The following is a 13681-nucleotide window of genomic DNA, read 5'->3' on the forward strand; positions in this document are numbered from 1 at the left end:
CCAGGACTTGAGTTGTGCACTTGGAAGACTTGCAGAAGCATCACCTGGTGAGAAACATGTAGTCTCTGTAGGGGTTTCTTCACAAAGCTGCTGAAACACTGCAGTGGAAAGGGTGGGATGTGTAAAATGGGAGGGAAGTACATTGGGATTAGTTTTCACTAATACACACAAAAAATTGATGCTTGGTGGTATTCCAAAAACTCTTGCATATTTTTGTTTTATTTGGAGAACTTCAGTTTTTCAAAGTTGTCACAAGAGGGAATTGCTTGGTACTATTATTCCAAAGTAGATACAGTGATGATGGCATAGTTCAGCAGAATATCCTGTGAAGAACAGAGTTTTGTCTTTCGCTCCTATCTGATGTATCTAGCTCTTGTGATCTCTTGCTAGGAGGTGTAGGCCTGGCCATGAAGGCTGAGGGAATCTGATTTTTTTCTTTTGTTGTAGGCACTGGGACATGAAGCTATAAGCTGTGCAAGGTAAATATTGTATTGCCTGCATCTGTAAAAAAATTATAACCCTGATGTGTGAAAAGGCTGCGTGTGATGACTGCATAGTTCAGCAGATGACTCGTGGTGATAACACTGTTATTGTCTTTCGCTCCTATCTGATGCAGCCTTCTGTATCTCAGGCTAACTTTGACAGCAAATTAATGTGGAAAGCTGAGGGTGAAACACTACTTTTGTTCCATGAATGTGTTCTGAAAATTTCTCAGAAGATCAGTAAATGGGCTAAACATCAAAAAATTTAGTAGGATGAATAGAAGGGTTGAGTAGGCTGTGCTTGTGAAATTAAGCATAAATACAGCAGAATCAATTTGCTATTTCAGTAACACAAAATTTTGGTTGATCTGGTGTTAGTGTTCCAGGTTCTGTAAGTGTTGTCGCTTTGCAGGCTGCCCTGGACAGAGGATAAGCTGTGCCTCCAGTGTGAGAAGCTGTTTCACCTATTACTGATGCTGGTGAAGACAAGGCCTTCCTAACTGAAGGTAATTGAAAACCATTTTTTAGATGGATGCTACATTTGGCTGTGCTGCATTTGAGCTTGGGAGTTTGCTTTTGGAGATAAGAAGGTCTGCACATCCCTGTTGTTTCTGGAAAATCTGAAGCAAAGACACTATACCCTAAGCATGCCTTCAGATCCCCTATGCTTCACAGGAAAAGCATTAAGTAATTGTTTTGTGGTGTTAAAAGATTTGTAGATCATGCGTGTTGAGACTAAATGGTGAATGTGGCAGTACTATGAATTTAGTATCTGAAATGCTTTTCCTGGCTTAGGCCAACTTAATGTTGACACGAAATGCCTGTCACTGAACTCTACCATTTAGAGGTTTGCTCCTTTCTGCAATTCCAGCAGTCTCTGGAGTTGAGAAATTATCTCAAGGGTGTTGGGGAGAGCGCTGGGAGGTGGCTTTACACCCCCCCTTGTGGAAGGGGAGGGGAGTGTTGCAGTCTACTGTAGATGATGTTGAATCAGGTCTCTGATCCCAATGAGGATAAAACTTGACTAAACACTGATACAGTATTTCACCAGAACTACTGTCATGCCAAAACTTCTGCTGGACCCTATCTAATAGCAAATTTTCTTTTGCAGGCTTCCAAAGCATTTCTCATTGCGATGTAAGTACTTGTTTTAACTTCGTGAGTATTAGCATAAAATATGCCTGGAAGTGAAGTATTTAACTGCATATAAGCTGAGGGGAGGTGCAAGGGGCCAGTGGTGGCTGCTGCTTGCATCTTGGCCAAACCAGGAGGATGCTTAAGGGGAGCACTGCTGGATAAGGCCCAGCCTTGACAGGCTGGTTTGTACTAAACTCTTCACTGTGTGCCTGTGAGCTCATGAAGTTGCTCTGATTGCACTGTTTGCATGTTTGCCCCCCCTTCCTCATAGCAGCCGTAGCCTAAAGCAGATAGCTGTCCCGTGACTGACAATGTGAGCTGCCTGTGTGATGAGATGTGACTACCTTGACTTCAATCATGGAGGTCTGCAATTAGCTCTATCTGACTGCAGGCACCTGACTAGATTTAATCCTCGTGTGCTTGCTTGTGCACTCTCCTGATAACTTTTGCTCTGTTCTAGGGCTGGTGTGGTGGTGGAGGAGCTGTGAAGTGATGCAGGTGGTAGTGCCACCAGCAAAAGTAAGTTGCTGGCAAATGCATATGACTGGTCAGAACTGTGTGATGGGGAAGTTACTAGATGGTGGTCTCTGAGGCCAGTGTTCAGCAGAAGCTTCCTTGAGGATGTTCTTACCTCTACCAGTAGATCGCAGGTTACCAACACCCTGCTGGGTTCACTTACCTGAGGTGCTAGGGACTGAATCTCATACTTTGACCAAAGACAGGGATAAGATAGTGATGATTGTAACAGTAATGGACAAAGGAGTTTCTGGAAATCTTAATGAGACTCTAGAGGAACATCAGCATTGGACTGACATTTCATTTTCTTAGGTGTGTATCCTAGACTTGAGAATGGGAGAACTGCTGGATACTTTGTGAGAGATGCTTCTTACTTGGTAAGCTGCTTGCTTCTTAGTTGCCATAAGATTTTTTATTACTTGAAAATGGTAATGGCTTTCTGTAACTGAAAAGAAACAGTATGGGCCAGTTGAAATAATGTAGCTGCTGTGGACTGCTTGAGTTTCTAGTTGATAAGAATGTGTGGTAACCTGGCAGTGCAGAGCTTGTGCTAACTGGAAACAGTACAATTATTTGCTATTTAACTTTTTACAGGTTAAATTGAATAGTGGGCTTTTGCAGGGAGTAGCACTGATCTTGAATAGTAATGTGGTGAACTATTTTTCTTGATGGCTAGATTGGAGCTTTTACATGATGTGAATGAAGATGTGGTTGGGAATAAGGTCTGAAATGCTGAGGTCGGGTCCTCCTCTAAGGAGAAACAAAAGTAACAGAACATTAAGCTTCTCTAAGCATGTACTGTTTGTGATGATTAATTCTAAGCAATGGGAATCTCTCTGAGAGAGGCTGAGGAGGACTCTTGCACTGAAACAGTACACGCATTCAAACTAACTCTTGAAGCACTGCCAAGGAGAGCGTGTTAATAAAATTTCACTTGTTACAGAGTGAAGCTCATGGGGAGTTTGTGTGAGAAACAAGACTAACTTATCTCTGAGGTAAGTGTGTAGAGTGCATGGGGTTTGATAATTACTGGAATATTGTTGTGCTAAATGCCTAGATAGTAGTACCTCTTAAAATTAGTCCTATTACAGATCTGATTTGTCTTCCTTTATTGTCTTTGGATCCTCCCACTCCCAGCTACTGTGGGAATAAACACAATGTGCTTGAAGCAAGAATGTACTTCTATGTAGTTCTGAATTTGACTTAAATAGGAAAGGCTCTTTCTGAGCAGATACCTTGACAATTCCTGGAATTGTAGTCAGTGGTGAACTTTATGCAGAGCTCTGTTTGTATGAACAGATGTGGCCTCAATGACTCTAAAAACTGGGGGTTTATTGCTGAATGTCTTCACACAATGGAAATAGCAAAGGAACTGAATCAGCGGAGACCACTTAGCCAATACAGTGTTGGTAACGTAGTACAGTGGAATGCACAGCAGCAAACACAACTCCTGTCATAACTCATCTCTGATATATCTGGCTGTTCTGTGAACTGACACTATAACAATGCACTCTTGAATTAAAAAGAAAAAAACCAAAACCAAAACACCAACCCTATATGCTGTGGTTGTCACTACTCAAATTTTTGCTAATCTTGGCTATGTTGGCTGTACACAAATTTAGGAACAAGTTCTAGATAATTGCTGTATGAACTTGTCTCCTCCAGCAGACTGCTTCTCACTTCAGGATAGATTTTCAAGATGATTTCTATGGGACTTGTATTTTAGGTATCAAAACTCATTGAATACAAATTTCTGTTGGGGAGAGAGAGTATCAGAAAGGAAGTGGTAGCTTCGTACTTTAACCTGATTCTGCCAGTGTTAGGAATTCTGTATTTCCAAGTCAGTTAGGATTTGTAAGCTTTGTATATCCTATTTGGGTGTTGCAAGTTGACGTTCTTGTCAGTTGCCAGCTGAATTGCAGCCTCCTTGTAGGTAAAATTAATTTGGTGAATAGAATTTCATAGATAAATAATCAAACTTGCATGTAGTAATGTCTGTTATTCTGAAACAATTTCTCTCTTTCTCAGGAAAGGACTGTGCTGTTTGCAACCTTATTGGGTAAGACCACACAGGAGATTAATTCTATTATAAACTTCTGGGAATATTTGTAGCCACTGATGAAATTTGATTCTGCCAAATGAATTACTGTGATTACAATTCCGTTCCTTTTTTCTCTGAGGTTACAAACCTACTGTGGAGCTTGTAGTAGTTGTGCTACTGCATATGTTAATTGTGTTTTCTTGCTTTAGGTGAGGAGGCAACTTTGAAATGACTGTATAAAGAACTGAGAAGGTGAGTGTAACTGTAGTAATAATGAAATTTATTTGCTGGAACAAATGATGATAACCTTAGCCTGAACTCTCTCTCTGAACAGAGATGAAAATCTAAGGTCTGAGTTGTTCCCAGCAAGCTTGCTGTGCTGGTTTGGTGCCTTATAATGGTTCTTATGTCTCTTTTAATAGGTGGAAGATTGCGGAATAGTGGGTTACACTTGCATGAACAGCATTAAAAAAAAACTTGTTTTTTTTTACCACACTGGTAATGTTTGCCCGATACTGATTGGAACCAATAAAAATTTGTAAACTCTACCTGTTGTTGTGAACTGCTTTTTGACTTGAACAGCTTGCTGTAAACCAGCTCTAGGCTACTTTATAAAAGCTTTGAATGCTTGATTTAGAGCAGGGACTAAATGAGTTTACATGCTAGTCCTGCAAGTGTCTTAACTTAGGTGTCAGATATTACTAGTGTGCAGACTGCAGTTGCCCTGACCAATAGCAAGATTCAGACAAAGCTAAATAATTGAAGTAGTAGTAATTAGTGTTTCATAGGTGAGAGCTAAACACTACTACTTGTGTATTTGCTCCTAAAATTGCAGGCCACCAGTAAGTCTCGTATTACATGTTCAGGCGCAGATGATGTGCACAGAATAAGCATACAGATTGGACACTGTTAACCCTTTTCCACTGGACTTCTAGTCTTACCTGGTCACTGGCATTAGTCTGGAGCAAGACAGCATACAGCCTCCATGAGGGGAAAAAAAATATTTGAGTGGAGAGGTGAGGGATTGTGATAATACTATTTAAAAAAAAGTTACTGCCCATGAGGCACTAGGGCCTGCTAAGGTATTGCTGCTTCCCAGAACTCATTAATGGTAGGTTTCTTCTCTGAAAAATTAATTTCCCCCATCTTTCTGTTGTCTCAGGAGTGATACCAATATGGGAAAAGTCAGCTCTATGAAGAACTCATTCTTCTTAATGCTATTGCTGTAGCACTTCTCATTAGAAGTAAAACTAGACATTCAAACTGTTCTGCAGGTATATTTTCAGATGACTAGTGTTCCCTAGAAATTTTCAATAAGAGGAATATGTTTGTCATATCTCCCTCCCACTACACCTGGTACAATCTGTGTGAATTTAAATCACATCTTACAGAAAGAGCTGAAATCTTTTTAACCAGAATTGTATTTCATCCTAAAGGAAATTAATTAGATGTGATCCTGTGTCCATGTGCAAATTAAATCTCTTCTGCACTAAAGCAAAAGCCATTAATAAGGTGTGTTTTCATCCAGAGCTGATTAGTAGCCTCTTAATATTCCCCACCACCATATTACTTTTTAAAATACCACACTTCATTGTGCCTGTTAAAGAGTTTGAAGGGACTGTCATAGCCTGCAGTATAGAAGAAGTCTTCATGGAACGGTTGGCCTCTGTTTCTTAAGATTCTGGCCAAGACTTCAGCTTCCTCAGCATATTTCTCTGGGGAGGCAAATCCACCAAAGGACCTGATGGAAGTGGAAAGGGAGGGGTTTCTTGTTAAAGAGTTCAAGCCCCTGCTTTTTATTTTCACAGGAGGAAACTTCAGTCTTGCAAAGCATGCAGTGTTTGAGCACTTCTGATGCAGATGGTAGTTATTAGGTAAACTATGCAGAAACTAGCTGTCAGGGAGCGTATGGCTATGTATACTACTTTAAAAGAATTTAAAAAAAAAAAACCACTCTTTAAGTTGCACGCAATTCTGAGAGCATTAGCTGACACAGATTGTTGCTGTGGCTTTAATACATGTAGAGAGGGCGAGCGTAGCTTTGCATGTAATAAAGAGCTGCCATGCAGGTTTTGTAGGAGTTTGGGACTACATAAAGGGGGCTGGAAGAGTGATTTAGGTGTTCTGTAGCATGGGGTGTGCCCAAGAGAGGAGGATTCTGTAGGCTGTACTTGTATGAAACCTGCTCAATGCAATATTCAAGAGTGCTGAAAAATGAATGTTGCCAAACCTGGTCATTTCTCTTTGTACTTAGTAAGAAAGATTGACAGAACTTGAGCATTTGGAAATCAAGGCTCTGAACAGCAGGATATATCCACAGTTAAAAATCAGCTGTAAGAAAGAGTAGTCTTAATAGATGAAACCCTTTCAGTAGTTACCTTCATTTGTCAGCTGTGCTGGTGCTGCTTACCGGACAAAGATGGCTGCCGCTTTCCGCTCTTCAATAAACACATCTGAGTCGGTGGGCTGTGGTGGAGAGTCTTGATGTTCAAATGGCACAAAGAAAGAGACCTTGAAGTCTGTGCAGCCAGATTTTATCAGGCATGTCACTGGCACGGTCATATCAATTTTCATTTCTAGAGGAGAGGGAAAAGGAGTCTTCTGAGCTGCAAGCAAAGACAGCGCCTGAATGCTGCCCTAAAGGGTCATGCAGACTTATCCTAAAAGCAGAAACCAAAGCGGCCTCATGGGTATCATGGCCTAATGGAGTCACAAGGGTGTTAGACCAGGAAAGTGAACCTGCTTTGTCCCGCAGCTTGTCTACTGTCTTATGCTATTCAGCTTTGCCTCCCGTTTGTGCTTCTTGCAGTTCAAAACCAGCACATCGTACCTTTTTCATTCTTCCCTTGGATGTAGTGGAAGAGTTTCCAGAAGCCCTGGCGCATCGCTTCTTTCTGGGTCTCTCCTCTAATGACTGTGCTGACCCACTTAGCCATCTCATACTGACGCAGTTCATAATCCTTTGCCTGAAAGGTAGCAAAAGTTGCAGTAACCATAAGATGAATGTCACAGATAACATAAATTAATAGCTACTCTTTCCAAATCAGCATGAAAGTATTGTTGCAATCTGATAACACTGGGCAGCCACTTAGCTGCAGACTCTGGGCCTATGCCCAACATCAAACGATTTGATGCCTCCCTTGTGAAACCATGCTGTTCTGCCTTAGGCTGAGCTCCCCAGAGCTTATAAAGAGGTGTTCCTCTTCCCCTTTGCAATTTCGTGTTAACAACGTCTATAGTAACACTTCCCAGCTCCTCCACACCCATTGGACCGAGAATCCCAAATCCACCTTAGCTCTGCAGCGCCCTGACTGCAGAGAGTTCTGTTTCCCTGCCTTGAGCAGTTACCATCGTCTCTGCTGAGCTCCACCGAGGGGACTGCAGATCCAGGGACAGAAACGTTTGCTTGAAGGATTTGATCATCTTGCCAGAGCTGAAAGGCAGACACAGTTCATTGGCCTCTCCAATCAATGCAGTATACATGGGGAAGAAGAAAGCACTAGGGCTTTTCTGCCTAATATCAAAGAGCTTTTCCTAAGCCTCTGGTCTCCAACCTTTCAGTAATGCTTGCTACGCTGAGACGTGACTGGAAAAGTTCAGGCAAGAGACTGGTGCTTTCTAAAAGGCAGTTATCCCTGAAATTGTGAAAGGCCTGGATTCCACTGCTTATCCCCAATGATTCAACAGGGGCTGAAATCCTTTAAGCCCTTGAAGGAACCAACAGAGAACCAAGACCAAGAAGCTATGTCTAGGCTGATGTGGGAGTGGTCATCTTCCAGGATAAGCTGCCTTCCCTTCTCTGTGAAGCGAAGGCATTTTCTGGCTGCAAAAGATTGCAGAGATTGGTTGAGATTCTGCAAGTGGCAGTTGTGTGGAAATCTGTAAGTAAAAAGGACTTGAGGAGTTCAGCCAATTTGCTCTTGGATGAAAAGGTATTGGTGTTGATGAGTACTCCGTTATAACTTTATTTGGCCTCCTAATAGCTGATGCCTTTCTTAAAGGCCTTTAGCCCCAGAGTCCTGCGGATAGATGAGATTTTCTGTATATATGAATATGTAGCTACTTTCCTAGGTAGCCTTCACACGGAAGGAAAAAGCTGAAAACATGGAAACGCTCAACTTCCTCTCACTGTCCCAAAAGAAAGCAGGTGAAAATAATCAAAATCACTGTTGAAATAATCACATCTGGTTAAACGTCTTGACATTTTAGGAGCCTTCTGTTGTGATTTTTGTCTATACCACTCAGATGGTAGTAGATAACCTGCATCCTGAGAAAGCCTCTGCTTTCTATTGCATTATGATGACCTTTGCACTTCACGTTGCAAAGATGACCCGTAGTTAATTCAGCAGTTATCTTGATTCTTAGATCATACTACATTGTCTTCTCAGAATATAATTTTATTGCATGTTTCTTGGGTAGCAGAACAAACTTTGAGGTTATTTTTCATTTCTCCACCTCCTCAACTGTTTACAGTCAACAGGAAGCCACTGCTCTGTCACTTGTGGCTCTGCTTTTTTCATGGGCTTTTAGTATTCAAGGTGCACTGATGCAATTCACAGCATGTCCCATCTCCAGCGGTAAAGTCTGTAAGGTATGCCATCTTTAACATGACGTTTGTGAATGGCTATTTTTGTAAATTAAGAACTTTCTTGTACTACCCGCCTACCTTCTTCTCTGTTTCCATTTTCTTACGACATGTAAACTACTGTTGAATATTATTAATCCCCTTCTGTACCTTGGTTTAGAGGTGGCTACAAGGAGTTTTCTCTTTAGGATCTATGAGGTTGAAAAGCTTTTATCAAAAAACAAAAAAAACGCCCAAAAAAACCTGCTGGCACTGATTTCACTTACAATCCTTAAAATAAGTAGTGCACAGAGCACTCACGTGTTGAGCTGTTTGTATAGCAGCTCCTTCAGTTGTCACTCTAGAGCAAGGGAAGACCAGAGAACCACACAGCAGGAGACCGATGGCAGCGGCTAAAAGCAGGCGCTGTCCCTCTCCCTGTCCCAGGCTGAAGATAGAACATCTTCAGCGGTCTTTACCAGAGTGACTGGTCACCAGGGACTGCTGCACAGTCCCAAGCTGGACAGTTGTACTCTAATACACTTTTTGTCAGTAGTATTCACAAATCATCAAAGCATAACAATAAAGCAGGAATCCGATCATTTTATTAGAAGCAAATGTGAGCAATTATACTGAAACTTCCTACAGTAATTTATTTTATCCATTGCCATTTCAAAGGCAAAGATGCTGCTGCTTTGCTATCACTCCACTTTCTATTTCTCCTTGCTACGACTTGACAGAAAAACGATTTCATGTGCTCCCTGGGTACGTTAGAAAGCACAGAAGTAAATGTTCCTCAGTTTCAACACATGCTGTTGCAGCTGCTGTACGAGCTGGCTTGTCTCTCTACTTGCCAATTCCAGCTCCTCCCCAACACATTTGCTTAACTGCTGGTTAGATCTCTCACAGCTCGGTCTTTTATAACTTTGTGGCCAGTACTGTCGGTACATGCGTATGAAATACTTTTGAATTACATAAAACAATGCTTTTGAGGGGAGGAAGACTAACTGAGAAGAATCCTCCAAATATTTACATTTGAATTAATTTTTAGATCTACAGGAAAGCTTAGCTTTGAGATTTCCATCTGTTCATAAACATATCACTGTAGGGTGTTACGACATGGGCCAAAGGGACAGAAAGCATAGCAGGCATCTTCACAGGTTACAATGATGCAGCGAGTAAGCATAGCCAGAACGTGCCATTTCACAAGCCGCGAATTATGTTAAGAAAGCGGAGAAAGTAGACATACTTACGTTTTAAGCTGTCCTTATCCTTCTAGCTATTGCAGTCTATCCTTCTGTGGCTGCCCATACTCGTGAGATGCTGCGTGTCAGTGTTTATTTTGTTTCATCGAACTCCGCCCATGCCTAAGCCCTACTGGAGGGAGATGCTGTTATGAAAACCAGATCGTTGCAGCCTTCTCCTCCTCTGGGCCTCATTGGAGAGCTCCCACGCAAATGCCAGAAGCCCCACCTACTGCCCACGAGACAACATTGGGTCCAGTGTGTGTGATCTGGCTCCATAAACAGTTTTGCACCCTTGTGTAACTACCCCTGGTTTCCATGGCTTTGTTCCTGCTTATGTCAGGGTCAGCGGCAGGTTTTGTGCTCTAGGGAGAAAGAATTTCACATAAATAACGCTCCCCCCCAGACTGAGATTACATGAGAGTGATGGTACAGAATGACAGCTTTTCCTTTTTACCCCTGGGGTAAAATGGTAGGTAGAAATTTGGCTGCAAACTAAGCGAAGACCATCCTCACAAGATTTCTGTTGGCATGTTATGAAAGACAGACAGTGTTCTATAATGGCTGGCTGTTTTGAGCGGTATTTGAGACTAATCAGCTCCCTTAGCCCTTGGATATTCGCACAAAGGGGTTATACAAAGCTACTGTCCTGCTTATAATACACAAAGTGAAGCTGGACTCTTCATGTAACCAGCTGCAGCTCCAGCCATATTTAGGTACCAGCACAACAGGGCAGATTAAACTTCACAGTTTGAGTTCTGAGAACACCTCCCGTGTTTGTCGTGGTTTGTGCACATTCCTTGCAGCCAAATTCAGCCAAGCTCTCTGGGACATTGAAGATCAATAGCTGGGAATGACTTTTAACAGGAAACACACTTTGCTTGCGCAGAACTTAATCAGGATGCTGTGTGATAGACCCCTATTCCGAAAGGGAGAATTAAAAAAACCCAAACGCGTGCCAAATAGCGATTGCAAACTTGCAAACATAAGCCAGTTCTTTTATTAGAACATGTTAAGGCCTGAAATGCAGAACCAGTTCTCTGCATGCTTTGTACTTTTATTTTATGGAGTAAACGTTCTCTCAATTTTACCTGTGTTCTGCTTGGGTCAAACAGGAAAATCAGCAGGGCGTTTCGGAGAAGCAGAAGCTGCTACTTCATGGTCTTTGCTCAGGAGCTACAGCCATGCAAAGGCACGTGCTTGTGTAAGGTTAGCAGTTACATTACTCCGTCATCCTAACGTTCCTGTCAAGTTTGTACTAGTAATTATTTTCTCCAGAGTAGAGAAGGCTGTGTAAAAAACTACACCCAGCCATGACAGTTTGGCAGATCTCAACAAATCTCCCCCAATCATGAGCACAGAGAAGTATTGCCTCGAAAGAGGGGCAATTTGTAGATAAACACAAGCCCCCTGTGAATTCTCATTTTGTTTCTGAAGCAGAGAGATCCAGAACAAATCCCCAGTCAGTTTCTATGTGTCCAGCTGATGTTTCTGTCCCTGACAAAGAGCTAACTGTTCCTGGTGCAGTAGCCCGAGGTTGGAGAACAATCATTAGTGTTTTCCCGAGAGGTTGTTTTCCAACACTCTTGTTTTTCACATATAAATTGAGAGAACATGTCAACAGTTGGAAGAGGCAGTAGGGCAGGCATGAGGACATGTATACTGTACGTAACTATATACATACCCAAACCGTATATGATTAGGGGGATGGGGAAGGGATTATGATGGAAGCTGACACACAGTCTCACTGGTACCTCCAAAGAGGGGAAAATCTGAATAACGCTAACTCTGTACCCCTCGCCCTTTACACAGGAAAAGAACATGAGAACTGTTTTAGCACCTTGAGGTCCCAGTAGTTTGCAGAACATAAGACAGGGAAGTTCAACAGCATACGTATACTGCTAGTTTGCCTGGCTATCTCTACTGCACGGGGAAAAGCAAAACCAGGCAGTAATACAGGCTCATACTGCTTATATAAATACCAACCTCTTCTTGTACAGTATACCTCTAATGCAAAGAGTTGCTGCCCACAGAGGAGCCCTAAATGTACTAATTAAACAGCCAGTAATTAAGTCTCAAAGGTAGCCTATGACACCTGTGTTTAATGTCATATATATATCTGTCTGGGCCTTGGCTGGTATTTTCTGCAATAGCTGACAAAGCAACGTGGTTTTTGTACTTTGCCTTAAACTCAAGGAGTAGAGACGAGGGCACAAGCACATAAAAGCATGCGGTTTGTAGCTTAATTTTACTATTTTCTGCAGGTACTTCTGGGCAGAACACCGTAATGAACTTGTACTCAAGAAATGTTTTTTCAGGCGAGCAGCTTCTATTGGTTAAGGATAAGGACAAGCCCGTGATATGATCATTAGTGATTTCCAGTTTTCCTCTCTATAGACCCTATCTATAACAAGCCCAGACAAGACCTTAAGCAACATGCTGTAAAGCAAAAGTGCTTCAGTCTGCTCTGTGGCAACATTACAATAGCTGCTGTCAAATTCATGGAAGTGTGTTGTAAGTTGCCTTTATCCCTAGAGGCAAGCACAGCCTGCTTGCACAAAAACAATGAATCTTTTCCACTGACGTAAGTGTGTCAGGATTGGAGAAGACCGGGAAAAAATGTTTCGTTACAGTATGGTTAATGATAACTTCGAGTCATGTTCTTGTAACTGACAAGTCTGTAGCATAATATGAAAAAATTGCATGTGAGGGACAGAGAGGGATGCCTGTATCTCCAGTCTGGTCACTCACATGTTCTAACAAGTGGTCTCAACCCAAACACTCCAGGCAATGTTTTCTGCCTAAGCCTGTCAGAGCATCAGTTAGCCTTGAGTTTAAGCCTTTGATTTAAAAGAGCTGAGACTCTTCACGTATAAATGACATTTGCTTTTGCAAACACACACTTACCAGATGATGCAGAAGCCCTTACTTCACAATAAGGAAGTTGAGCATGTGATGTTACTGTAGTTACTGTAAATAATAGTCCAGGGCAGCAAAAGTGTCTTTACATGTTGTTAGATGAACTGTGGTTTTCTGCAAATTCATCTCACAAAAGAAGTCTCTTATCTCCTTGCTTTAAAGAAAGAGAAAGCCTTCTAGCAAATTCCATTTGATATAATAGATAAAATAGATACAATTCTCTATATAAATAGATATAAGATATAATTCTCACTTCCAGAAAGGAAAATGAGGAAGCATAAGCGTACCATCTTCTAAAGAAGCAGTTGAATGTACTCTAGTACTGTTCCAAGGAGATTCCATGTTATCGCTTGCAAATTGCGGACATGAAATCTCTGCCGTAACTCTAACGAGATGATATTTAGACCTTGTGCTCTAACCTATGCATTTTATGTCAGCTCACCAATTTATTACCATTGGATTGGCCTTCAGCCAAAAATCATTTGCTTTCTGGAAATGTATATGTGGATTTTGTCCATCTGCTTTTTGCCTGATGCCAGCTAATTTGTTACAAATGACACATGAAACTATTGCATCTCCTTGCTACCTTGAACAGCTGACTGAATGACAGCATTACCTAAAATGGTGCTAAATGAGTGACTCCTTGCTCACTTCATCAGAGATTGCATGGAACTGCCTGCTCTTGACCAAATAAAAAGCTTCCTATATCCAACACCACTGTGGACTTGGCAAGAGCACTCTTGACTTAGCATTTTCCAAGATTTCTCTGCCGAAGGTC

At 41.8% G+C, this 13681-nt stretch overlaps 1 protein-coding gene and 4 non-coding genes across 5 annotated transcripts; 4 read left to right on the forward strand and 1 right to left on the reverse strand.

Annotated features, from left to right (window-relative positions):
* The first annotated feature begins 286 nt into the window (after positions 1-286).
* LOC148052207 (small nucleolar RNA snR60/Z15/Z230/Z193/J17) lies at positions 287-369 on the forward strand. Its single transcript, XR_015699370.1, has one exon. It is a non-coding gene; the product is annotated as a small nucleolar RNA snR60/Z15/Z230/Z193/J17 (small nucleolar RNA).
* A 164-nt stretch (positions 370-533) lies between these two features.
* Positions 534-619, forward strand: LOC148052208 (small nucleolar RNA snR60/Z15/Z230/Z193/J17). Its single transcript, XR_015699371.1, has one exon. It is a non-coding gene; the product is annotated as a small nucleolar RNA snR60/Z15/Z230/Z193/J17 (small nucleolar RNA).
* A 2312-nt stretch (positions 620-2931) lies between these two features.
* On the forward strand, positions 2932-3010 carry LOC148052209 (small nucleolar RNA SNORD79). The gene has a single exon (XR_015699352.1). It is a non-coding gene; the product is annotated as a small nucleolar RNA SNORD79 (small nucleolar RNA).
* A 1235-nt stretch (positions 3011-4245) lies between these two features.
* LOC148052210 (small nucleolar RNA SNORD47) lies at positions 4246-4318 on the forward strand. Its single transcript, XR_015699362.1, has one exon. It is a non-coding gene; the product is annotated as a small nucleolar RNA SNORD47 (small nucleolar RNA).
* Positions 4319-4866: 548 nt separating this feature from the next.
* HEBP2 (heme binding protein 2) lies at positions 4867-10142 on the reverse strand. Its single transcript, XM_009463556.2, has 5 exons — positions 9994-10142; positions 7525-7609; positions 7007-7142; positions 6587-6752; positions 4867-5917 (listed from the first exon to the last, which is right to left on the reverse strand). Exons 2-5 carry the CDS (start codon positions 7597-7599, stop codon positions 5743-5745), a joined length of 552 nt encoding a protein of 183 aa, XP_009461831.1. The 5' UTR covers positions 7600-7609; positions 9994-10142; the 3' UTR covers positions 4867-5742.
* Positions 10143-13681: the final 3539 nt, after the last annotated feature.

Source organism: Nipponia nippon, unplaced genomic scaffold, assembly GCF_047370975.1.
Source record: "Nipponia nippon isolate SJK-2023a ecotype South Korea unplaced genomic scaffold, ASM4737097v1 scaffold_5, whole genome shotgun sequence".
In the NCBI taxonomy this organism is placed as follows: domain Eukaryota; kingdom Metazoa; phylum Chordata; class Aves; order Pelecaniformes; family Threskiornithidae; genus Nipponia; species Nipponia nippon.

Bases quoted from the DNA above. Each gene is read 5' to 3' on its own strand.
- HEBP2 (XM_009463556.2), bottom strand. From the start codon at position 7,599: ATGATCAAATCCTTCAAGCAAACGTTTCTGTCCCTGGATCTGCAGTCC. The intron at 7,143-7,524 runs GTAACTGCTCAA...GCTACCTTTCAG, and splicing joins GGAGCTCAGCAGAGACGATG to GCAAAGGATTATGAACTGCG. The intron at 5,918-6,586 runs GTAAGCAGCACC...CACTTCCATCAG, and splicing joins GCGGCAGCCATCTTTGTCCG to GTCCTTTGGTGGATTTGCCT.